Below are 27232 nucleotides of genomic sequence, written 5' to 3' on the forward strand. Positions count from 1 at the left end.
AGGGGATTCACTGTTTCAGCGGCTCGAACAGCCGACCTTAAAGAGAGAGGAGCACATTTGTACATGTGTTTTTTTGAAGCCTATATCAACTCCTATATGTTCTACAACAGATTTCCAGAGCAAGTTGGGATTCCCCGATACCAGTATCAGGTATCGGGTTTGATACTAAACGAGGTACTTGCACTCTGAAAAATATCAGCAATACAACCAGGCGAGTACAACGTCACGTTATTTATCACCAACGTCACCCGGAGGTCTGAGAGGACGAGCAATATCTGCGCTTTGGAGATTCTTTGGAACGAGAAACATAAGACAGACTGTAAACTAGGATCCGTCAGAATATCAAGAAAAAGGGAGAAAGATAGTTGGTACAACACCAGCAACTTAATCACCAAAGCAGATTTAGCCCGATGTGGCTCATTAGTTGAACTGCTCAGTATAGGACGATGTGATTTCCCCCCCCCCCCCGGCGCGGCTGTGAGTCCTAGAGCCGGAGCGTGTTATCATTTTGAAGAGGTATTGATTGCCTTATCAGATGTGGAAAAGCTGGAGGCGCCGGCGGCGCATCAGTATGCCGGGGCACGGCGTTGGAGACGGGCGCCTGAGACATTCGTTATTAAGAGAGTGAAAGGCGCGGACGGCGTGCCGGAATCACAAGTCGGTGCGTCTCGCTCTGAGATCGGCGCCTGGCCGGATGCGATCGGGCCTCTCTGGAAGCTAATGAAAGAACAGAGTCCGAAGGTACGAAGGGGCAAAGTTTAGCCGATCCCCGTCGACGTGTCAAATCTGGACTTGCGGTAAAAAAAACATTTGCTTTGTTCTTGCCGCCACAGCCGAGATTCCCTAGAATCCTGCTCTGCATCGGCCATATGGACCAAACAACGGGGTTCTGGTTTGGTTCTCCAGCTCCCCCACAGTGCACAGCACCCAATCTGTGGCTGACGATACACTGAACACAGCGGGAGGCAGCGAGCCTTCGTTAAACAACAAATCAGATATGCGTTTGATCGATGACCAACTACTTAACCCTTGAAAATACTTTTAAATGGAAAGATTTCACCACTGGGTGTCGTTGAATACTATTTATTTTATTTGGTATGGATAAATACCTACAGGTGCCATTTGTATGGATTCAAATCGGTCAGAAAGTGCGAAGCTGACCAAAACAAATGAAAAACTAAACTGTGACTGGGATATCATTTTTAGTGGGTGTCCTGAGAAACCTCCAAGAATCTTGTTGCTAATGCTAAAGTCCTGTACCAACTGCGTATTTTTTTTTTTTTATTAAATTTTTTTGTAATTCGTTGTAAAGAAACAATGAAGAAAGAACACCCTATAATATTGTATTTTACCTTTTGTTTTAGTAAAAAATAAGTCTAAAAAGTTCAACTTTTATTTGAGTAATTTCTTCCTCTCGATCGCTCCATCGTTTTGGCTGTGTCAGTGTCTATGGGACACATTTTAGTAAGGAAGGTAATTTTCCTGTGCATTAACGAATTTGCTCCTGCACAAAACAAATATTCAGTCATTTTCGGAATTATAGCCCTTTAAATACCTGTTTGCTCACCTGGTGTCACTGTTATTCACTTTATGACTCGATAGGGTCATAAATTATGGAAATAAGCCATCACGGTTAATATTTTATCTACTCTTTAACAGAAACAAAACAGATTCTTATTTGATGGAGCCATTCCGGAAGTTTTATTTCTCCATGCATCCTACATGTTTTTATTGAAAGCAATCAAACTGGTATTTAAAAGGTTAAATTCCTCAAAAATGATTCAACTTGTTGGTAGTTTTGTGCAGAACAGAAGCTTCATAGAGATTTTGCAGGAAAAGAAAAATGAAATAAAATTTGCAGTGGGGCTTTTACCCGTAAATCGACCTAAGAGGGTGGTAATTCAAAGTGACACCTGGTTAAACACATGGCAGAGCCAGCTTTTAAAGGAATATTTCACAAGATGTGCAAGATGCGTCTACTTTTTTCTTCTATTGTATTTGTTTGACGGAGGGATTTCTACCACTGAATTTGTGACGTGACGTGTTCCAGGAGACCTCCAGTGAAAAGAATGGCACCAACCAGAGATTCAAAACGCTTATTTTGTCATCGCTTCATCTGCTGAGAGAAAGACGGACCCTAAAACAAGCTTTCCTGCCTCCTCCTCTTCCTCCTCCTCCTCCTCCTCCTCCTCCTCCTCCTCCTCCTCCTCCTGCCCTCTCAGCCTCCTTTCTTCTCACGTTTCAGTTCGACTTTTAAACCCCCCCCCCCCTTCCTTCACCCTCCCTTCCTCCGTCCTCCCGCCACTCTACTTCTGCATGTCACACTGCAGCAGTAGGACGATGGAGGGGTCGGACTTGGCCGCCTCTTTGAACTCTTCCAAGGTGATCTCGTCGTTGTGGTCCTTGTCCATCTTGGAGAAGATCTTGTCAACGCGCTGCTGAGGGGTCAGGCCGTCCTCGTTCATACGCATCATGATCACGGTGCCCACCATCTTGTAAATAGCCTGTAGAGGGTCAAAACAAAGAAAAATATTTGGGTTTTTTTAGAGCTTCAGCTTCGTGGTTTTATTGGTAAAGTCGGAATCTAGGCAGACGAGCACCTCGATGATCTCCAGCATCTCCATGCGTGTGATCTTCCCATCCCCGTCCAGGTCGTACATGTTGAAGGCCCAGTTCAGTTTCTGCTCGAAGCTGCCCCTGGAGGTGATGGACAGGGCGCAGATGAACTCTCTGAAGTCGATGGTCCCGTCGCCGTTCTTGTCGAACGTCCGAAACGCGTGCTGGGCGAACTTGGATGCATCCCCGTACGGGAAAAACTGGAAACGGAAAAGTGAGAAGATGGTGTCAACAGGAGCGAGGAATCTTTTTGAAACGTTTTGACAATGATACTTGTTTTCACTGAAAATTCAACCTTTTGAAAACGCCTCCTAACGCGGAACTTTTCGAAAACACTCTCTTACACTTGCTCTGTAGACAATAGCAACATTGGCGGCCTGCAGTGCGTCATGACTCATGACTCGGTAGTTGTATCATTGAGTGTCACCTGTAATAGCATCACCTGTCCATACAAATGTCCATCTACTCACCGTTGCTGATCTTTATAGCGTACTCTGCGCGCATGTGTGTGCAGTTTCAGCCAAAAAACAACCAACAGCACCCACTAGTGGCCAAACATGCTATATCATTTTTAGTGTTTTTGTGTAAATGGACAGCGTTTTCAAAACGTTGCCGTGTAAATGCGAAACTTTTGGAAAACGAAAACGATGAAACTTGAAACATTGTCGTGTAAATGGAGTCCAAGAAAAATTGTTTACCTATACAACCAGTAAACAGTTACGTATAGCCTTTGCTGCATTTAACGAGCAAAATGAGAACACCGTCATATTGAAATGACAGTTACAATCGGCCGTGTCTTCAAGCTTCTTCCGTGCGTCACTATTATGTGATACCAGAGTGTTATAATTTCGCCTTCAGAGATTTTGGGACGATGCTTTTTTTCTGTCTGTACTTGTGTGTAAAGCAACTGGTTTATTGACACAGACTGAACGTGCAGCTCTCCGTCACTGCTTGAGTGTGACAGTGTTAGCTCGGCAGGGCGTTCGCTCTGCAGCCCTCCGAGGACCCGCTGTGACCTGGCATCGCCGCGCTGACTCAAAATGTGATTGGAAATATAGATCAGTATGGTGGATTTACAAATGTTCCCATGTTTGGCTTTATGGACGTTAGCTATGTCGGAGATAATGTGTTTTTATTGTTCATTGATTGCCAGCAGAAGGGGAACAGATGAGCTGGAAGCAATGAGAAATGACATATCTTAAATATCTTTGCACTGATTGTCCAATAAAGAAGCCTGGCGTCTCTTTGTGGCTTTTCAAAAAGATTCTGAAAGATTCAGAACAAGGCTGCAACAAGCATTGCTTCCTCTCTATTCCCCAAACATTGATCAAACCTTCATAAATCTCTCGATGTAACAGCTTGTTCATGAGTCACTTAAGAGGTAGTTCCTTGGTTGTATAACGACAGAAAGTACAAGCAGTACATTTCCTCCGCGAGGCACTGCACAGGATGTGAGAAAAAGCTGAACCCGACTGATCGTTGCATAATCAGCCACCGAGGATTTCAGCTCCACCGTTTCCTGACGGCTGAAAGTCGTCAAGGTCGAGTGTTCCACAGGTGGAAGATCATAATACGACCTGTTCCAAACAGCTCTCATAATGTGTGTCTGCCCACTGCATTTAAGAATCTGCTTTCAACTGTGGTGGCGACAGTGAGCTGTCACAGGTCCAGTTTTGTCTTTACACAGTGGATTTCCACGGGAAGTTTTCCATCGCTCGATCATTGCAATGACACAACTTGAAACTTTCCGACAAAAAGAAACATTGTGTAGTATTAAGTATTTGGCGATCAATACAAGGTGTTATATTTGTACCCCTACAGTTTTATACTGGAGCTCATGTTCAACTACTAGTTTTATATTAAATAGGGATGCACAATACCACTTTTTAAAGGAGTACGAGTACTAACCCCTGGCTACTTGCAGATACCAAGTCGTACTTATCAAATGTGGTTAAGCAAAGGCATTAATGTAAACCACCTCCACACAGCCTCTGTGCTATGGAAGCGAATATGGCTCAAAAATCAATTTGAAATGTATTAACAGAAATGCTTTTTCATTTTCACATTAAACTGCATTTTTTGACTCATAAATAAAAACTAATAATCATCCAAACTGCATTTTAATTTTCTTTGACAATACCGCTTATTCTGTGACTTAATGAAAACGAAAAAGAAAATGATGATTAAGCTTTAATTTTCAAAAGACACTCCACTAAATAGGCACCAATGGCCTTACAGGCGTACGCATAACGCAGTTCATAGTGCCAATCAACGTACTGATCTATGCTAATGTAGCATCGCTGTTGTATGAGCCTCGAAACTCTTTAGCATGTAGCATGTAGCACTCGGAGCAGCAGTAGCATGTCGTAGCGACATCGGGCTAACACCGCTGGCCAAAATGACTCTGGTGATTAAGTTGCTGGACTATCTTTCTCCCCCTCTTGAAATTTGGGCAGAACATCATTCACGGTCTCTTATGACGGTGATTATCATTAATCTTAAAGAATCTCCAAACTGCTGACATGGCTAGTTTTTCTGTCAACCTGCGGGCAACACTGGTGATATCTGGGATCTTTTATGAATACTCAGTGCAGCACCAGCAGCGGCGGACTTGGCTGGTTTTCCACCCTGGATGAAGACACCCAATACACACCTTAATGTGTTTTTACACACCTACTTAATTAACCGTGTCTCCTCTGGTAGTTCCACTGGCTCTCACCTTGACGTAAAGCTGCTGAAACTCATCCAGGTTGAGAATACCAGAAGGACAGTCCTTGAGGAAGCCTTTGTACCACTGCTTGAGCTCCGCCTCGTTGAATTCGGTGCTCTTGGTCAGGTCGTCCAGGACCTCCGGAGCCAGCTTACTGTTGTGTTTCCCCATGGTGCCTGGCCTCTCTGGGATAGAAGACATTTGGGGAAAGACAGGTTGAAAACAACAGATGAGGAGGTGCACAACGAAGCAGAAATAATGTGTTGTTGAAAGACGCAGGTCTCTTGAGTGCAGATGCAAGACCGGTGAAGAGGTGTCTTGTTTTGACGCTGTGGGTTTGAATATACTGTACAAAACACTTTAGAAAGGCAAGCAAGACCGTGATTTCATTATACCAAAGGGTTTGTGAAGCGGACCTTCAATGGTACGCGCCACAGAGCTCCACAGGGAGAATCACCTTATTATTAACATTATTATACAACTTCTACGCTAGTTAGATTCAATTTAATTGATATACCTGTCTTATCTTCATATATCATCTGTCTGTAATAGTTACACTAATAGTTTTTTTTCCACCACAAATTCTTCTTAAGAAAGTAAAAAAAAATCCCGTTTCAAAAAGACACCCCTGTGATTCTTTCGGAAGAGTTTTAGGGCCACTGAAGAAAAAAAAAAAATTCGGAGGCTAAAAAAAACAAAAAAAAACCTTCATGGCCTCAGAAAAAGTCGAAAATCAAAGTCGAGATTTTATTTTTTTTTTCACGGAGAGACGTCTATCCACCCCTCATCATTTGCCCGTAGATGTGAATTCACATTAAATCACTTAATTGTGACTATATAGGGTTGCTTACTGCTTATGGACATGTGATTTTACACAGGATTTCCTTGATTAATAAGAACACATTTAAATAAGCAGCCCGGGATCCGTGTCTTTGTCCTTCGTACTCGACGAACTTCCACGACGGAACAACGCAGCAGGCTGCTCTGTCTCTTCTAGTCCTGATACTGATGATAACTGCACCGTGTTTATGAGCTAGATTCTGTGCTGAAGCATCTTTTCATCACTTCATTAAACCGCCTGTTATGCATTTTGAGGAAGCAGTCACACGCGCTGGCAGGTGGATGGACGGACTTTTTTTTTCCACCGTGAAAAAAAAAAATCTCGACTTTGATTTTCGACTTTTTCTGAGGCCACGAAGGTTTTTTTTTTTTTTTTTAGCCTCCAAATTCTTCAGTGACCCTAAAACTCTTCCGTGAGAGTCACAGGGGTGTCTTTTTGAAACGTGACTTTTTTTTACTTTCTTAAGAAGAACTTGTGGTGGAAAAAAAACTATTAGTGTAACTATTACAGACAGATGATATATGAAGATAAGACAGGTATATCAATTAAATTGAATCTAACTAGAGTAGAAGTTGTCTAATAATGTTACTAATAATAATAATAATACTCATAATACTACTACTACTACTACTACTGCTTCTGCTTCCAATGTTGCTCGCTCCAGATTTATTTAGTGATTGTGTATTTCTTTATTTCTTTATTTATTCTTATCTTAGCTCTTTTGTTTTAGCGTAACCCTCGGCTCTGCCCACTGCCTTTGGCTCACTGGTTTGGTTTTTGTGTTTATTGTAAGCTGCTTATCTTTGTTATTGTTGCTTTGTTAAGTTGTTTGGGTTCTTGTGGATGTTGTTATATTTTTAAAAGCCTTGTATTCAATGTTCTGCAGAGCGAACATTAAATAACTTGGCGTTTCCATGTGGATTTTATGTTGCGTCCCCTTATCCCACGCTGAGCGGGGGTCGAGACGTTAAACCACTGAGCTGCGACGACTTCTCCAATTTAGCAACTAAGGGGGGCGGGGCTTAGCCAAACGCCAATTTGGTTCTAGATACTAAGTTTCCCCAACTACAGTTATCTCAAAGGACTCTTTCCACCTTAGTCAACAGCATTTAATCATCATGGATTAATACTAGTGATGGGTCGATGAGGCCTCGTGAAGCGTTGTGGCACATTACCCAAACTGTATCGACACTGTCGGTCCTGTGTCGCTGTATCACTGTGTTCCTCAATACTGACACCTGCTGGATCTAAAAAAGCATTGCAGGAAACCTCGTTGAGAGACTCACCTGACATACTGATTCAATGACGTAGTGTATTCAATATTATGTAAGTTATAGTATTTTATATTACGTATATATATTTAAGATCAAAGTGATATATTCATAATATGCAGTCGATAAAGTTGGAAAATCAAAGGGGAAGTGTAGTGAATGTGATGTTGCTTAAGTCCTTGTCTTTGGGGCATGGAGGGGTTTTTTATACATACATTTTATTCAAAAAAATATATATTTTATGTATTGCTGACTGTGTATGCCACTTCAAAGCATTACACTCCAGTGCACAATATAGTATTTTCATCTTGGGGATGACCTTTGAGCGTGACGCTCCCTTCTCCTCAGACAACTCCACTGTCACAGGAAGTCTTTGTCTTATAGTGGTAAACTCGTCAGCTGTAAACGGAGTTCTATGTGTTTTTAATGAGAAAACGGACACACACACTGGCTCCTTCTCATCCTTCAGCCTCAGCAGGATTTGATATGTGCTGTTCCAGCGTGTTGGTACCTTTATGATAAGTTTCGCAGTGGGTTTTGTTCCATCTGTTGTTGCATTTGAGCAAACTTCTCTTTGGCTGAGGTGCTTGATCTGAAGTATGTTACAATTTGCCTAGATTCGTGTCTGACTGCTGTAAGCGTGGGGATTTAGTCAGTTGATTTCTTTACTAAGAAATTTAGAGTGTGTGCAATGCAGACTGAATGCCAAATTTGGTCACTTTTTTTTAGATGAAATCATGTGTGGTACTGCATTGGTCACAAGACACTTTATAAATCCATATAATTAAATTAAATACATCAACTACTTCTCTAAACATTTTAGATGCGAATCTTTTTGGACGGCAACACATACTGTATGATGGTTCTAGAACCTAAAGCAGTTTCCTGAAGGCCTCACGCTCAACAACGCTGACGGGTTCAATCCTTCATGATAAAACTCAAAAACTCCCCTGGTCCAGCGCTTCCTGTAAGCTTGGTGGTCAAAAAAAAAGAAATTAAAAAAAAAAATTGTATTCATTATTATGAAGCGACCGTGAAGAAGCTGTAAGATGTATGTTTACCTGTGTTTATTAGGTGTATTTGTAATTTTCTCATTTTCTTGCCCGGCTCCGTAACGCCTCAGCATTTTAGGAGGCGATTTTATTTATGTTGGACAGTTTAGTCGAAGAAATGCAAAATAAAAGTGATAATTTCAACTAAATGTCACTTTGAATGGATTTTAATTCTGATAGATCAATAGGACACTGAGAGGGAATCAAAACAAATGACATATTTGCCAATATAAGACCAGTATGAGTCCCACACAGCAGGAACCTCCAGGTCACACTGGCTTGAACGGACGAATTGTGCTTCAAAAGGTCTGCGATTCTTTTGGCAGAGACGTGTCCCGTTGACAGATGCGCTTCCTTTATAAACACAGTTTGGTGCCTCGGTCACAAGCGATACAGCGTCCGTATCGGTCACGTGACTTTGTCTTAAAGCATTTCGCGCACCGACGCGGGGGTTTCGCTCTGTGAGCTCGACGCACGTGCCGACGCATCGACGCTGCCGGACCCATCACCAATCGGTACTTATTGTCAATATAAAACATGCCAAGCAACATATTAATAAAGGCGTTGGTCGCTCCTGACAATGACGCCACCTTGAGGGGTTTTTTTTCATGGTGGATTTATTTCACTTCCAGCTCATCACAACTTAATCATTCATCCAGAAAATGACCAAGACTGGAAATGAGCAACAGGTCGGTCTCCAGCCACCCATTATAACTCTGATTGATCAAATAGGCCAAAGACACTGAGGATCACCTGCGAGCTCAGACACACAGCACCACTGCGACTCTGCCCATAAAACGGCCCATTACCCACAAACCCACACAGCCATTCACATGCCCGATGACCGCGGCGGCGCCTTGGTGTCGCCATGCCTGACTCACATCTGACAGCGTCCGCACTTTGACACCGGGGGCCGCAGCCGACGCCGCCGATTCAGCCACAAATCCCAGTCCCGTCGTATCTTACGGTTAATGAGTCACGCAGGCCGAGGAGACTTACATCTCTGAAAACTGCACAAATATTCTTCGCGTTCCTTGGATAAGTGGAGAGGCGTCGTTGCAGAACCAGAGTCTTAGAGGACAAGTGAGTGATGCCAATAGGAAGCTTATTGTACTTCTTCTACAACGAGTCCAGTTTTCGATATCTCCAAAGAAAATGCAACGGAGATAATGTGACTATGATCCTACGAAAGGAGGGGCAATTAAAGAATCACAGGGTTAATCCTGACCGTTAGACGTCCATCTGTTGGATGCAGATCCTCTCCCTGTGCGATCCAAGCAGCCTGACTTCATTAGGTTTTCATTAGCTTTCCACTTTTAGTGTTGATAACAAAAGAACTCAGCACGTCGCAGCCATAAAAGAGCAACTCTTAAGTGTTCCACTCACACAAAGGAGGCTGCATTTAATTTGGAGCTATAACGCAGATGAATCAGCTTAAAGGTGACGGAAGACTTTTGAGTTCAACGACTCCTTTGTGTGTCGTTCTGTCTGCTGCGGGATTTAAAGAGGCACTTTACTTCGGCACAAGTGAAAAACTTCAATAAATGAACACCCACTTTCAGGACTCATTTAAAAGGCAACAACTTTAAATAAAAACTCAGAACTTCAGTTGCATTTTGGGCATCCGTTGTCACGACCACGGCGCTCGGAGCCCCTGAAAACAAAAGTTGGTTTTCTCCAGGGACTTGGTAGTTTTATTTTGACAGTCACCGTAATAACAATCCAACTTGGTCGTCTGTCCATATAAATATCTGTGTACTCTCCATAGTGAATATTCACATTGTGGTTGTGGTTTCACTAACAAAACAAACAACAGCGCCAACTTGTGGTCTGGCATGCTAACTACAATGTTGCTGCCACTTCCGTGTAAAACTATTCTGAAACAAAAATGCGGTGTTTGTGTGTGTGTGTGTGTGTGTGTGTGTGTGTGTGTGTGTGTGTGTGTGTGTGTGTGTGTGTGTGTGTGTGTGTGTGTGTGTGTGTGTGTGTGTGTGTGTGTGTGTGTGTGTGTGTGTGTGTACTTAGGCCATGTTTACATGCTCCCAGGTTGTGACAAAAATGGATATTTCCCCTTCTGCGTTTAAAAAAAAAACCTTCATTGACACGGACTTGCATGTACACCTGCTTCAGAGCTGCTATGAGCAGCCAAACCTGTAGGGGGCAGTGTAACAAGAAGCATGAAGCCATGATAGCCGGCTTCACAAGTTGCGAAGTAAATATCTGCCTCCCCCCATTAGACACGGAGTTTATCCAGATCTCCACTGTGGCCGGAGTGAGTGGAGACTTGGAGCTGCGTTTGTGTGTAAACTGGACTCAGTCTAGCCTAACCCTCCTAGACTCCACGGCTTTCTGCCTTTTATAAGAACTAAACTCTTTAAATTTAAACTTCTTGCCTGCGTTTCCATCGGGGTCCACCACGCTCCTGACAACCTTGGCCTAAATTGGCCTCAGCCACTGGAAGCACTGCTTCCTTTTAATCTCTGATGTGTGAGTGGCTCACTAATCGGCAAATAAGCGCAATAATTTCCATTTTAGTCATAATTTGTCCTTGGCCTTAAACGGGCGTCTCAGGGACGACCAAAGAGCCTCATGAAGCCAGAAAGATTGTATAATATCCATGTTTGCTCAAATTATTTTTATCTATTAATGTCATTTTGCTGTTAAAGTTGCAAAAGTCTTTCCATAGACAGCTGGAATGAAAAGTTTAACCACCGCTGAATCATTTACAGTCGGGTCAGGTAGCTGTGTGAATCACTGACTGCAAAGCAAAGACAACACACGCACACACACACACACACACACACACACACACACACACACACACACACACACACACACACACACACACACACACACACACGCACACACACACACACACACACGCACACACACACACGCACACACACACACACCGCGGGGGTTGTAACTTTGTTTCCTGCTCCAACTGACTGAGACGAGATTTTATTCTCAGTTAGGGAAGCAAATGTAGCAGGTAATGGAGTTTCTGAAGGAAGACGGAGGCAGAAACTCACCAGTTGAGCAAACACAAAGGAAAGAAAACGCCGTCTGAACGGATCAAAGATAAAACCCGGAACCCGTGGCTTCACTGTAATTGCTCACGGAGTCTTCAGCTCCTGCAGAGCGTGGTGCTGTAGGTTTTATACAAAATAACCCTGGAAGTTCTCTCTCCGGGGCTTCGCTCGCATTTCCGAAAAGAGACGTCTAAATCAGCGGCGTCAAACACGTTTTAATTCAGGGGCTTCATACGACACAATTTCTTCTCGTGTGGATCAGAGCGGTGAATAATCACCTTTAAAAAAAATATTCTTTGTTGTGGCACAGAGTAAACATAATGAGACTGTCCATATTTTCACAAGAAAACAATTACTTCTGAAAATTACGACAATCTTAGCATGAAGCCAATTTGAAGGAAATCTTCCGGGACAAAATAGAGTGAAACGTCTCAAGAAACTCGAACTAAAACTGCCACATTATTCATATTTCTACAAACTCACTATGACAGCACGGCTTTGAGGCCGGTGTTTTAAATAACAAGATTGTTGTTATTGCCGCTGCTGTAAAGGTGATGCTTGTCTGCATGCATGGACATTATGATAAAGATGTGCTTTTTTTTTGCTTTTTTCCAAACATTGACTACAGACTGCTGCGCTGCGGCTCCTGACCTCTGAGCCTTCGCCCACATCCACAGTTGATGTGGAGATTTATAAAGATCTGCACTCAATTTGCACTTCCAGTGTTATAAAAGAACCGGCCTGTCAATCTGAGTGGAAGGAAAAGTTCGACAAAGTGGAGAGAAAGTCTTTTTTTTTCTAGCCAAGGATTCATTGGTGAAAAGTGTCTGTTATTGACATGCATTGTTTTACAATGCGGGGGTATCAAACATAAGGCCCGTGGCCCAGGACCGGCCCCGTGAGCGGCTCCAATCCGGTCCAGGAAAAGACTGAGCAACTCGAAAAGACACAATTTGACTTTTTAACAAAGGTTTTCTTAACAGTAGTGAGCTCACAGACTCGAGCTGCAGTGACGCTGATATGTCAGCGTCATTCCGAAATGGTTCGCAGAAACATACACTTATATAAAACTCAATAGTCGGAGCCACATCAAAGAACATGTTTACATTTAAAGGTTATTATGGCACTATTTTACTGCTCTGGCTTTGAAACTCATGTTCTACATTGAGCACGAACACGGCAGTAAAAACACACAATAAAGAGAAAAAAAGATAAAAGCATATTAGAAAATATATAATATAATACTATATATAATACATTAATGGTATTTGTGCTGCTGTCAAATGTCAAAATCTGTTGAAAATAACTCAAACTGTAAAATTTAGATAACGTTCAAAACAAATACATTTTAAGTACAAGATATCACAGATGTCCTCAAAAAAATAAAAAAAAAGGCCAAATATTGGTGGGCACAGAAACCTTAATCAACATACAACAGCAATTAGTAATTTCCAAGGTTTGTTCGAGTTCCGCAAAACATGTTATTACGTCTAATTCTAATCACAGAAAAAGCCTCTGGCTTCACTTTGACGTCTGCTGCCTCAGTAAGGGTGCCTCACACCTGGTTGGTGACCACTGACTCATAGTATTATAATGAATTATTGTTAACAAAACAAAGCGTTGCCAAGACGTTGTTGTGTTTTACCCTGATTAGTCAAAGTCTGTGAACTTTATATGTGGAAGACTTGATCTTCACCCTGATTTAACTAGTTCATCTTCATCGAAAGGAGGAAAAAATCAGAGTACACCCAGATTATGACGGGACATGAAGCAGGAATAACAGTAAAAAAAACCCATAAATGATTACAGAGAAAACATGAGACCTTGCCCCGAACCAGACTCAACCTGAGTTTTCTTGGCATGACGCTGCTCTTGGCTAAAGCTCTCGAGATATGCAATGGGAATGGGACCAATGATGGCAGGTGACATGAAAATAAATCAATTTTGCACCAAGGGTAAGAAAAAACTGACCAACTTGAATCACCTAAAATCAGTGATTCCCAACCTAAATCTTTAACAATGTGAAGCTTGTTGACCTTGAAGCACTCGTCCCGATCTTAGTTCTTGAGGGACAATAGCCAATGACTTCCAAGAACCCTGTAACCCACCCGGTAGCTTTGATTTTCACGCCGGAACATTGAATCAGGTATTCCAATTACCGTCCGCCTAATTTATGAATGGCCAATCTGAGGACGGCCATGATAAAGCCGCAACGGCCCCGCAAATAATCAAATTCCACGGGAAGCCAATTTATACTCTTTAATGCAATCGGAGACGCCAGTCCGCCGCGGCTAATATTAATCGCTTTATTTATTTATTTATTTTTAAATGCTGCAATTTCTTTTACGAGTCCAAACTGCGGCTCCGGTGCCTCCCGCCAACCGGATCAATCGGCCTGGCAACACGCTGTTGCTGAGCACAATGACGTCTTTGACATTCCATTCACGTCAACCGGGCCCGAGCGAGCGCGCGCACACACACACACACACACACACACACGCGCGCACACACGCACACACACAAACACACACAAAACCTGCCAGCATCAACCAGGCACAGGCAGGACGCATTAGCTCCATCACACTCTGACGGTGTCGGACATGCGGACACAAAGTGACATGGAAGTGACGGGGGAGGGGGAAAAAGGCCACAGCAAGAAAAAAACACGGGGCTGTGTGAAGAAATCCAAGCGGGAGGGATGACTCAATCTGGACTCACACCTCTGAGGGAGGAAACAAACAGATGTGGAGAGAGACGGGGAGTGAAATGTGAAAAGGCGACGGAGGGAGATGGGAGGCGGCAGGCGGGTGATGCAGGGAAGAGAAAGACGTGAGTCTTATCGAAGCCGAAGGGGCCTTAACGCGTCTTCATTCCGGCTGTCATGCTGACACTCGACGCTCGGTCTAATCGGGAGAGCCTTTGTTTGATGGAGATCCGTCCCCCCCATAAAAAAGTTAGTAACGCAATTATTATTTTAATCTAAAGGGCTTAATGACACTTTTCTTTCATATTTACAATTCTGTCTTCTCGACTTTGACGTGCATGAAAATGATTAATCGGAGTTCAGTCAGGCTTTTCTGACATTTACATAAAACATTTTGCAATAATAAAGATATTGAGGAGCCCGAATTCTAGAAAATACAATTTCTCTTAACGAAAATGACTCATCAGCCTCAATCTTACACAAGCACCATCTTTAAGAATGTTAAAACCCCCAGTTTGCTCCAACATATGACACTTCAGCTCAAAACTGTCTTTTCTTTCTTTGCTCAAGTGAAGAACAGCTACTTTTCAAAGGCCTGAAGCAAGTCCTTTAAGATCCCATGAATTATAATGGTTTTCTATGTCCCGCAGCCTGTGAACGGGGCCTCAGGAGTGAAGAAACTGTCATCTCCCTCACTTCCTTGCTCTACTTCTTCGCGAATGTGTGCTCATACAGGGGAATCGGGAGGTTTTCCCCCTTATGACATCATGCGGGGAAATAACCACTCCCTCTGGTAGTGGATACTCTCCTTGATCCTCTCGCAGGTGGATAGAAACGTACAAAGATTATTGGTATACTGAATAAATTCTGTAAGATATGAACATCCATGTCAGTTTCCTTTACAGTTAGCAGGAGCTAGCATTAGCCACTTGGTAGCAACTGTAACAACATGCTAACGGTTCTGAAATGTCCTGCTGCAGCCGCAGAGTCTGAACTTCTTCTGTTTCATATTCTGCTTCAAATTGCTATGGTTGAAAAACATATTTTCCACGAGCGCCAGTGATAAATCCACCATAAATGGCGCCTGGTGACGTAAAGACGGCATCTTCTCCGGGGTTGCCAGATCTGGCTCAGTGTTTCCAGCCCGAATACAACGTAAAACCCAGCTACCCCAATAAAAGAAAACCAGCGCAAATCTCAACCTCTGTAGAAACTCACGTTAAAGCACTAAGATCATTATACGTGCCGCGAAGAACACGTCATGAACGCACAACTGCAATAAATGAACAATTAAATACACTTTGGTTACCTGCATGAGAAACTGCCGGAAAACTATAATATGGGACCTATATGTCTCTGATATAAGACCCGAGGTAAAATCATATGTTGAAGGGAATGGAAGGGTCACCGACTCAATCATGCTCTGCTTCTAATACTCTGCAGTACTTTTCCCAGAAGACATAAAACACTTCAGCAGTCTGAGTTGGTAGAAGGAGGCGAACCACTCGGAGCGACGCTCCGGGTCCTGAACTCGGCCGGTCAGCAGCGATCAGCCACACGAGTGATGAAATGAAAGTCTGGAAAGCTCCTCCACTCCTGACCCCCATTAATGTCAACATGGAGGCGAAACAAGGGAGTTTAATCCAACAGTCCTGAAATAAGCCTTGTAATTCCACCGGGGGGAATTATTGAAAAAAAAAGATTTAATTTCATTTTCGGAGACATAAAGTAAAACTTAAATGGAATAATGTACTTTTTTTTAAACACATTATTCAATTTATTATCTCTAAATGTCATTTTGTCTTCATACAGCTTAAGGTCTTGTTGTATTTCGTCTAATAAGGCAAGAACATTCAGAACTGTCTTCTGTCTGATTGACTTTGCCAAAAAGGACATTTGCAAGAAAAATAAGAGTAGAAAGTATTATGTGTTTGTTTGCTTTTTTGAATCCTGATAAATTTTCTTTTGATTTTCATTTTCTGGGACTACTACTGCCACTAAAAAATTGTGTTTTCCCTGTTTCCATGGAGACAGAGTTGAAGCGTTTTAAATAAGTTGCGCTTTTCCCCATTTCCACAGACACGGACTGTTTTCAAAAAGTTGCATTTTCCCACCGTTTCAGTGGAGACAGAGCTTAAAACTGTCAACCAGTTTATGGTCCGAGGTTTTTCACAATAAAAAAATATGAAGTCGAGTCTCCTCACGGGCAACAAGGTGGGGTTGAGGCTTGTTAGGTCGATTTTTAACAACGACCAAATTGTTATAAGACATAAAGTAATAAAAACTTGAATGTAAAAAGTAGTCAATAGTATAAAAAGTCATCTTAATATGTTTAATGCGTATACATTATTTTGAACTGATTGGAGAAATTCACTACAGATTATAGAGAACAGAAGACTATAAATAACTTGGGCAAAAGCAATCATGCATAAATACCATAAACTGCATAAAGATACACGTATTAACTAATAGTTCAAACTTTTAGAACTCATTCTTTCAGTGATATTCACATTGAAGCCGGTCAAGTCCAAACCGTAAATCATTGACTCACTTAATGATGAAATAAAATTATTACAATATTAGGGGGGGAAATATTTTTGCCTGCCTCAGAATATAATAATAAAACATTTTGGGCTCAGCGGCTTGTTACATTATTGACATTTTGCTTTTCATTACTTGTTTTAATTACATTTCAGGTTTTATCGCATCCTATTTTATAACAATTTGAGTCGTCGTTACATCCTGGGCTCTAACAACACCGGTCGACTCCTGCTGCTCGGCCCAGAGTGGAGAATGTGTTGCTGTCCCAGTGACTGAGAATGGTTAGCTGGCAGAAGCGATAATTAAGGTGGAAAATGAACAAAAACCGACAGGCCCCCATCCCCCAGCGTGTGTGTGTGTGTGTGTGTGTGTGTGTTAGCTACGGCAATAACCTTTCTGTGCGAGTGGAAAAAGTAGAATGAAGCAGCAGCAACAGGGGAACAATCGATAGAGTACCAGTCCAATACCAGCCCTGACCGACACTGTGGGGCCTGGGAGAGAACGAAAGCAGGACAAATCTGTCAAGAGGTGGACGACCCGCTTACTGTGAATGGAGGAGGGAAAAAAAACAACAACAAAAAAAATACAAACCTTGGAACACTCTTGTTGGCAGCTCGAAACAATTGTCAAAAACAAGACAGAGCAATATGTCGCCTTGACAACAGCTGCCAGGCTTGCTGCCAAAAAATAAATAAATAAAAAACCACGTCCGTCCAGCAGGGAACGAGGCTCTGGGCCAATCGATGTGGGCTCTGTGCCGATCGGCCGACTGATAGAACTGCTTGATGTGGAGGTTTTATTGAAAATCTGAATAGCGGCCAGTGTCTTCCACATCCCACGCGATGCTTTGGCGAAACGTCGAGTGAAGAGAAGAGGAACATCACATCGACATGCAAACTCTTATTCAGGTTTACGTGGTTTGGTTACGCCAACCGACAAACATCCATTTCACCTCACACATTGTGGTAAATTCTGCTGCATTAGCAGCTCAAGGAAATGAAAACAACGTAAACACGCTGCGTGGGAGAGGATCTTGCACTGTAACTCCAACTAGTGGCAGGCAGCGGCATGACGGTTAAGTGTGGACTAGGTATGTTTAGTTTAGTTTATTTGTTCATTTGTCAGGGACCACGTGCAAAATACATTAATGTTAAAGAAAACAGCCTTAGTGCCAGATTTAGCTGTTGCTAGAGTCCATCCTCAGTAGCAGGACCACAACATTACAATACCTATTACAAATATAACCTGGAGTAGCATCAGTAACACTATTAATACAGTATTAACATTAGCAATAACCATTAAAATCCATCACCTGGTTTCCTAAAATTCATACAGAATACTAAAAATCACGAGCTTCTCCTTTTTATAAGCAACGTAATGGACAATTTAATGCTGACACAGCTGTTTTTTTTGCGTGCGCGCATGTGTTGTAATACAGCTTCCTTACACTAGGTGGTGTATTAATCTAGGTTTCAAAAACAGAGGCAAAACTGCATCGTAGGCTCACGTAAATAGAAAATGCTCACGATCCCTTTGTATGATCACTTCCACCCTGTTGGCGCGTCGGTTCGGTGGCGTCAGGAAAGAAAAATTCCAAAGGTGAACTGATCCTAATGTTGTACGACGGGAAAAAGCTGGCGGTAAAAGAAGGGAAGGCGGATTTTGATGAAGGTTCACATCAATTTCCCCCACTAGTATCTAGGTTTAGAAAATTGTTTCAAAAACAAAACAAAAAAATTAATGATTTCTTAAAAATTTTGAACGTTTGCCTTGTGGTTTGGATTGGAGCCTCTCGCTGGCCAGTTTTGGCCTCATGTTTGCTGCAATGTTGTTAGATATGTCAAACTGCATGCTTGTGCCACATTTCAAAACAATGTTCTCAGACATTTTCCATTGTGCCGTGCCAAGAGACTGGAGCACACCTGTGACAAGCGATGACTGACGACTGCCGTTTGTGTGCTACGTACTAACACGTAAAGAACATTTTCCATCGGTAAACACAGTTTTTATCATCGTCCCTGAACAATGCGATGGAACCGTTTCCCGTGCTTTGATATGTATGCCATTGCCAGATACTTCACCTCACACTGTTGGTGCACTTAGTCAAAAGAAAAAAAAAAAGGGGGGGCTGTTATAATAATTGCATGTTGGAGCCCGACAGCCATCGACGAGTGCCGCTCCTCGGCGGCTTGTTAATGCATGCTGAACATGGACGGTTATGTAAGCGCCGGCGGAGTTATGCAAAAGCGTGCCGGTGCCGAGGTGTCGCTCCTCATCATCGCCGCCGCCGTATCATTTCAATCCGTCTGATTAGAGGAGCCGCGGAGATGGCATTGCTATAGAAACGCTGCTCACCTCAAATGCTAATTCGAGAGCGGGCAGCCCGGAGAGAGAATGACGGGAGGCGGAGGTGGAGGAGGCGGGGAGGGTGGAGGGGCGTCTCCATAGCCCCATGAGTCGGTCGCCGCGGCGACCTTTAACCCCGCCACCATCTCAAACAACGCCGCTGCTCACTTTCTGGAGACTGGGTGAGTCACGTCTGACTATGCTGATCGTCAACTATCGTTCCTGTCTCCACACACACACACACACACACACACACTGTACAAAGTAACTGTAATGCCAAGAAATGTAATCAAATCAAATATTAATTCATAAAGTATTTTCATACACTATAGTGTAGCACAAAGGGCTTTTCATGTTAGAAATACAAACTCAATAAAAGTGAAAATACACGTGAATACATCTGATTTGTGGGAAGTTGTTTTGCCCACTTTCGTGGAGGTTTTTTCTTTTTAGAGTTAATCGTCTTAATCGTGTCTTTAAATGACAAACACTCGCTGCCGTGCAACCTAACTTGCGGAATGAATAGGGCGACAACGTACCATGTCCAACATCAATTTCAGACACTTTCATATCAACTTTTCAACAGTCGCGCAAATAATTCTACAGGTGGTTTCATAAAATAATTACAGCTTTGGGTAATTTGGTGAAAACAAAGAAAGAAATCCAATCATGCAGCATTTAAACTCTGTAAAATCTAACGTCTTGAAGTCTACGAAGGCGTCATACCCTACGTGATGATACAACGTGGCGGCCAACATATTTTGTGATGAAGACCAACAGATCAGTGTCAGAGCTGATTCTCTTTGTCTGTTTTCACCATCTCTGCAATTTTGACATTCGGGACTATTTTATCTCCGTGTCGGTGACCTTGAGACCGACTCGCGCAGAGTCCGAAACAACAACACTGCTCGTTTCACGCTGATTTTTTGGCACAAAAAAAAAAAGAAGAAGAAGAAGAAGCACACACACACACACACACACACACACGCACACACACTTTCCCCCTTTGGTGAATCTCACTTGAAACCCCCGAACGTGTGATGAGCACTCGAACGAGGAGAGGCTCAGACCGAACATGTACTTGTGCATCTATTAGCTGACTGTGAAAAGTAGAGGTCTTTGGGTCTTGATGAGAAGCACTTTGTGCGACGATGACGAGTCTGAAATGACAAAATTAGAATAAATATGGAGAAATTTCAAGTAGTGAAGAATTCTATGTAAAACCCACTGTGCTGTGAACCGAGCAGCAGAATCACGCCACATCATCTGATATTGACGGATAGAAGGGAACATCACTGCACTGTTTTATCATTTGTTTGATTCAACTTCGAGAGAATTCTTAAGTGGCCCCTCCTGCTACTGTCTTCGTCTTCTGCACATGCCCAGTAGGTGGACAATAACGAACATGGCGGCCTCCACAGTGTCATGGCTCCCAGGAACAAAAACGCAAAAACGATGCGGTTTCCATGAGAGGCGACCTTCAAAAGGCCAAACTACACCTGCGCATGAATAAATCTTTGAGGTGAAAGATTGTTTGAACGTTTTGGTTCTATTTACAGATCACGCTTTAAAAAATAATTTACAAAAAAAACTTAAATTAGCCTTCAAACCTAAACGCAGTCGTTCAAGCAAACTGGTTTATTTCATTGCACTGGGGTGAAAGAAAAACATCCAAATATTGTCATGTGAAATTTTTGCTTACAAAGACTTTTCCGGTACTTGAATCATTGTGTAGATGTTTGGTCTTTTGTGTGTATCTATGTAGTGATGATACTGAGATTACAAGCGTCTTATGTTGACTTATAAATTATTTCAGAATAAACAATAAGCATTAAGCTGTTTGATTGTTCAAATTGCAGATGTGTTCCATGACAGTATAAATTAATGGAAAAGTGAAGAGTACATGCAGCTTGTATGCTGTAAAAACCCTGTTGACTCCTTTGGATATCTGATTTTATGAACCTTCATCAAAAATTGTATCTGTGCTTTACAATCTGACGTTGAAATCTGAAAAACGAATTGACATTATTATGGAAATAACAATTCCACGGTCATGCTGCCAATGATGATGCTATTTGTGGCCAGAAAAGTCCATTTTACTTTACAGTGATAATCACATGAAACATTATAAAATGGTCTCCAACAGAAGGATGTGGAAACGCGACAGTGGGCGTCCATTAGTTTTGACATGCTTGGAAAATCAACGCCGAAGGCTTGTCAAATATGTCAACAATTATTTTCTGTCTCCCTGGTTGCAGAGGGGGACGCTCAAACAACATGTTGATGTATTATGGATGTTTAAGGGATCGACTGTGACTGTTTTCTTTTGGACTTTTCCTGAATTAGATTTTTTATTTCATTTTTTTAAAGAAATGATATATGCTGAATCGATCTTGTGAATTTCGAGGTACAAAGACAAAAAAAACAATAGTAATTACAAACGTCCGTCGTTTGTTTTTTTGAATCTGTGCGCACGGGAGGGGGGGTTAACAGATCTGTGTTATGTGTGTGAGGGAATAGAGAGAGCGAGAAAGACATCGACGGATCGGACAAAATCAATGAGCTTCATAGCGACATACGATTAGTAAAAACTAACCAAAAGATCAATATGTGATCGTCAGGGTACAGTATATACGGGGGCGGGCCACCATGAATGAATCAATGTATAGGAAGCCGGACGGCTGCTATAGAGGCAGGAAACACCCTGACGGGCTGAGTCGGTGACAGATTGTTCACACTCGCATCCAAGAGAGGAAACCCACTCATCGTCTCTTCACATTCCCCCACAAAGTCAATGTCGCCACATAAAACCAGAACAACTTCCTGTGTCAATCATCGACCAATGAAAGATACGAGTTGGTTTGAGAAATCCTTGGCAAACACTGGGAAATTAATGACATTTTTAATCTATTTGGAAAGGTAATTGGGAGATCTGAGTCCACTTGATGAGATCGAAGTGTTATTCATTGTTTGATGTAGATCTGAGAGTACAATTGAAGCAGAAATGCCACCACACCAGGAGGGGGCAGTATAAACCACTGATGCCTCGCAACTTACGAATCGTAAGTAAGTCATTTCAGCTAAGTGCTAAGTTTTCCTTCATTTCAAGTCGTAATTTGAATTCATGTAGCGTTTTACTCAATGGAAGTTCAGCTCAGCTCGTCATCGAGGCTCAAACTGAGTCAAGACCAAGACCAGAACATCCCAGGACCAAGACCTTGAAAATATCGCTCAGGAGTACAAAACTAGCATTAAGATTTTTGTGCTTTGAGATTCGCTCATCTAAGTAACAGTTCTCTTTCTCTCTCAAGTTTTCTTGATGGATTATTTGCGCAATATTTGTGAATTAATCCAGAATATTTACACTTTTGAGATTTTAAAGTTTGAATTTGCAGAGTATATATTTACAGCTCACAGCGGTGGAGTTACTATCTCGTATATCCCAATATTTAAACATAGATCCCACTGTATGTCCGCGGCTGTAACCGTTTTTAGTTGTTTGACTGGTCATGTGACTTATAGATCAAAACATCCCGATACAGACCACCTGACAAATGAATGCTGCCACAGCAGAACTGCACTAATATTCTCTATGACTATATGAATATCTGTGTTCTCCCGTTGTTAATGTGCACGTGTGTGTGAGGTCTCATTGCAAAATCAAACAACAGCGCCCACTCGTGTCCTGGCATGCTCACTACATCGTTTTCTGGATAAACGGACATCCTTTTCAAAACGTCGCCGTGTAAACGCAAAAACTTTTCTAGAGAAAAATGCAAAAACGATGAGTTTTTCACTTGAAACATCGTAAACGGGGCCCGAGTCACAGCGTTGAGTTGAGAAAGAAAAAGAAAATTCCAAAACCATACTGGCGCGTGCATCACAAATTCGGAGAGGAGTTCCTCAGGACAGTTCGGCGGTGTGTGTTACATTTCCTCTGTCAAAGCCACTGGAGGACAGCATGTTAATGGCGTCCATCGATCACAGGAGGGGGTTATTAGTTATCCACCGCTGAGGCCAAACTCCTTCACTCAACACTTGCTTTGTTGTTGCTCAACCACCATCGGTCAGGCCATGAGCTCTCTCTCTCTCTCTCTCTCTCTCTCTCTCTCTCTCTCTCTCTCTCGCTCTCCCGCTCACACACATCTTTATATTCCAACATCTGTCTTCCTGTGTAATAAAGCGTGTGACAGGAGCGAACGAATCAATCAGTCCAGAGACGTACACATATTTCATGCTGCCCCGAACCGCCGGTGACCGTCCTCGCCAAGCCATTGATGCATGAGACACTCGCACAGTGGCCCCTTACAACAAAATGGAAGTGATACAGGGGCAGAGCGGGGTGAGAGCGGGTCTCAACGCATCATTCATCTGAAAACAAAAAAGAACGCCACATGCACAGACGCATACAGGAAATTGTAGCGCACCATGTCGCTCCAAGCTGATGTTATTGCTCTGCGCTGAATGTGGATCAATTGGTCTTTCCAGAGCAGAGGATGTACAGTAGCCATAATAATGTGTTTTCCTATCTGCTCCGCGCCGATGTTGTGCTCGGCTGCAGCGACTTTCCGCCCACTGACAACGGAGGAGGAGCCGTGACGGCGTCCATCATCGCGGCAGAGATCAAGCGTTCGTTTATTTTCTTCACGGAGGCGATGAGAAAACCCGGAGAGAGGACGGGAAAATGTTCCTGAAGTTTAATCAAAGCAAAAAGCGTTTTGATAAGTCTGGTGAGGATTTCCCTGAATAAGAGGCAATAATTTAAAGACGACATCAAAGTGGGAAAAAAAACAACAACAAAAAACCAATGCAAACTCATGTTTGTGTGCAGGCGATGCTCAATAAGACGATATGAAGATACTTATGGTTACACTAACTTTCTGAAAATGCTGCTACTTCGCGTGTACATCACGGCCGTAGTAAATACTTCTTCAGTTGGTAGAGCATGTTCAATTGGAGGGTTGCAGGTTCGACTCCCCATCTCCAACCTGTCCACCTGCCGAAGTGTCCTTGGTCAAGACTCTGAACCCCAAATTGCTCCCAATGGAGTGACGGCGCCTTGCATGGCCACAGCCTCCACTGGTGTGTGTGTGTGTGTGTGTGTGTGTGTGTGTGTGTGTGTGTGTGTGTGTGTGTGTGTGTGTGTGTGTGTGTGTGTGTGTGTGTGTGTGTGTGTGTGTGTGTATGTGAGTCACAATCTAAAGCGCTTTTGAGACTCCTCCAGCAGTGGAAAATACACTATGTAAGTGAAATCCATTTACCACACGCACAAGAAGACGGACAATAGTGACGATATTTTCCTCCAGAGTGTCATGACTCCCAGTCCATATTCTCCAGAGACTTGGTAGTTTTAGAGTTTAGAGTTACTGCAATATTAATCCAACTTTGTGATCTCGCCATATGAATGTCGGCGTTCTCTCCTTTGTTAATGTTCACAGTGAATTTGTTCTCCGAGCGCATGTGTGTGTGTTTTTTTTACAAAAACAACCAACGACGCCATGAAAACTACATTGTTTTCCGACTTTCTACCGCTTCCACGTAAACGAACAACAGAAACACTGAAAACAATGTTTGTTAGGTTTTTTTGTAACAAAACCACGCACCCACATGCATGCAGAGAACAATATGCTAAAAACATTAACGATGTCAGTACAAGGACATTCGTACGGACGGCTGATGAAGTAGATGCTATCAGAGGTGATGCTCAACTATAAAACTTAAAATTAATACGGAGTATAAAAGAAGAATATGGACTGGAATTCCGGCCACTCCAGAGGCCGCCATGTCTCTTGTTGCACATCTACTTGCAAGTGAGCAGAAGAACTATTTGCCATGGCAGTGGTGCATAGTAGCAGGAGCCCGAGCGTTTTCATAAAGTTTCGCCTTGGGAGCCACTTTCAAAATGTCGCGTTTTCAGTGGCAACGAAAGTTTTGCTTTTTCGCTCATTTTCGTCGTCGTGTAAACGGAGACGAACACCAGAATGTTTCCATGATTTTAAAGAGAAGCTAATCTCAATTATGACAAAGATATTCTGAGTATCCCGCAAGGATCGGGCTGTTCAGTTCACTATAAATGTAAAACACAAACTTTAAATTACCATATTAAGCAAAATTCACTTTTTAATGGTTTTCTAACAGCACTGCATCGCCATAGCCTGTGAATGAGGCCCCAAAAGTGACTCGCTTCCTTCACTTTTTAGTGAATGCGTGTTCGTACAAGCGATTCGGAGCTCTTCCCTTCATGACATCATGCGGGGAAATAACCACTTCCTCTGGTAGTGGAGCTCTGCCTTACTGATATACTGAATTAATTCAGGATCAAATGAAAAATTCACCGTTAAAGCGTACATTGCTGCTGCTTGTAACCACTTATATAAAAATGAGACTCGTAAAAGGTCCAACACTTCAAAACTTAATCGAAAATACTATTAAATGTTGTTTGTCAGGACAGCCAACAGATTTCTGTCGGGTTTTTTTAACATCTGTCGTCAGCAGCAACAAGGGTCACCAGTTAATCTGTAACACCAGAAAGCCACTCCTCTCTGAGACGGGCCTGGAGTCGGTGTGGACAGATACAGATACAGAAACAGCCTGTTCTCAGTAGAGTTCACTGGATGGACTTTTAGACTGGCTGAAATTCAGGACCTAAGACTGTGAAATTACTGAAAAAAATATTTAATATGGGACTGTTAAATAAGCTGAAATGAAAATAGAGAACATGTTGTGGAAAGAGTTTTGAATAATAACAGAATTTGCCAGAACAGCCAAGAATTACTGTTAGGTATGTGGGTTCTGCACAACCTGTGAACTAAATCTGCCTAAAAATGTCTTTGTAGTCAGAATCACGGGATTTTTTATAGTTGGCCTCTAATGTGCATCGTGCTGTGTTTACATAATGGAAACTGTGACTCATTGGGCATCATTGGAGGTACGAAATGCGAAAGATATATGAATAATAAAGCGCAATAGCTGGCGGGCTTTTTGATGGAGGAGTCGGTCATTCGCGGGAGTCTGTTTGCGGCACAGCGTCCTCCTGGGATATTTGAGACACTTGAGACGGCCTGACAATTACCCGCAGTCTGCTGAGGGGGTAAAAGTGGACTATTGGTGAGAGGAAAGCAGCAACCAACGGCAAGGGAACGGAGCCTGAGAGTGACCGAGCTGTGAACCCTCCGGAGACGAACTGAGCCGTCGCTGCGACCACCTGTCTGATCGGAGGGAGTCTGGCCATTTGAATCTGTCAATCTGTAAACATCATCCCGAATGACCGCTCGGCGTTGCCCGAAGTGCCACCCGCTCATTGCTGCTATTGATCGAAACTGGTGCCACTGGATTATGCAGATGGACCCAAACCAACACCAGCAGTCCAGCCTGCCTCTGTCCTCCTCCTCCTCCTCCTCTTCCTCCTCCTCTTCCTCCCGCCTGCTGCACTCACACAGGTCAACCTGGAATGACTTTGAAGGAGAAAACGGCAGCAAATCCTGCGCTGCTCTCGAGGACGTGACCGTTATCGCCGACGCTCAACGAGTCCACGCAGGTGGCTTTTCATTTCCTTCGTCCTGTGATTGCTCCCAAAGCATGAAGGGCATTTTTACTCCCCCACCACCACCCCCGCCTCCTCCACCTCCTCCCGCCCTGCAGGCTGCGTTTTCCACATCCCTGCAGGACGATAAGCCACCACAGGTAACCCTCACAGGCACCGACGCCACGGGGGAACTTCAGATTGTCCTTGAGGGGGAACGATGAAGCCTCCTCATCTTCCTCATCAGAAGATAAGAGAGAGTGGAGTCACACTGACCAGGCTCTGAGTTCGATTCCTCCCTCTTTTAACACATTGCCTCTGTTGAGTTAAGAATTAAACCACACATCGGACTCATTGCCCAACACTCACACACACACTCATACACATTAACACACTGTTTACATGCCCTTCACTTACCCCTGTAGCGTTTGGCAGAAGAATTAAGCTCCCTTAAGCTGGGGGGGGAAAAAACAATGCTTTATCTGTTTCTCTGGCTTCCCGGGTGATTCTCTGCAGTGTTTCTCCCTCGAACAGGTTGAAAAAAAGAAGAAGAAAAGCCACCTCGGTAACTACTCACCTCTCTCTGTGTAGAAGAAG

At 43.0% G+C, this 27232-nt stretch overlaps 1 protein-coding gene across 1 annotated transcript; it reads right to left on the bottom strand.

Annotated features, from left to right (window-relative positions):
* Positions 1-1296: 1296 nt before the first annotated feature.
* LOC308122513 (visinin-like protein 1) lies at positions 1297-27232 on the bottom strand. The gene is made up of 5 exons (XM_080484344.1): positions 27213-27232; positions 27053-27090; positions 5336-5511; positions 2601-2816; positions 1297-2504 (listed from the first exon to the last, which is right to left on the bottom strand). The coding sequence occupies exons 3-5, from the start codon at positions 5495-5497 to the stop codon at positions 2307-2309; spliced, it is 576 nt and encodes a 191-aa protein (XP_080340470.1). The 5' UTR covers positions 5498-5511; positions 27053-27090; positions 27213-27232; the 3' UTR covers positions 1297-2306.

This window comes from Lipophrys pholis, assembly GCF_963383615.2.
Source record: "Lipophrys pholis genome assembly, chromosome: 17".
NCBI lineage: Eukaryota > Metazoa > Chordata > Actinopteri > Blenniiformes > Blenniidae > Lipophrys > Lipophrys pholis.

What these genes read in the sequence shown, in the direction of transcription:
- LOC308122513 (XM_080484344.1), bottom strand. Translation starts at nt 5,497, where the DNA reads ATGGGGAAACACAACAGTAAGCTGGCTCCGGAGGTCCTGGACGACCTG. An exon ending in TTCAGCAGCTTTACGTCAAG is followed by an intron (nt 2,817 to 5,335) that starts GTGAGAGCCAGT and finishes TTCCGTTTCCAG; the next exon opens with TTTTTCCCGTACGGGGATGC. An exon ending in AGATGCTGGAGATCATCGAG is followed by an intron (nt 2,505 to 2,600) that starts GTGCTCGTCTGC and finishes GACCCTCTACAG; the next exon opens with GCTATTTACAAGATGGTGGG.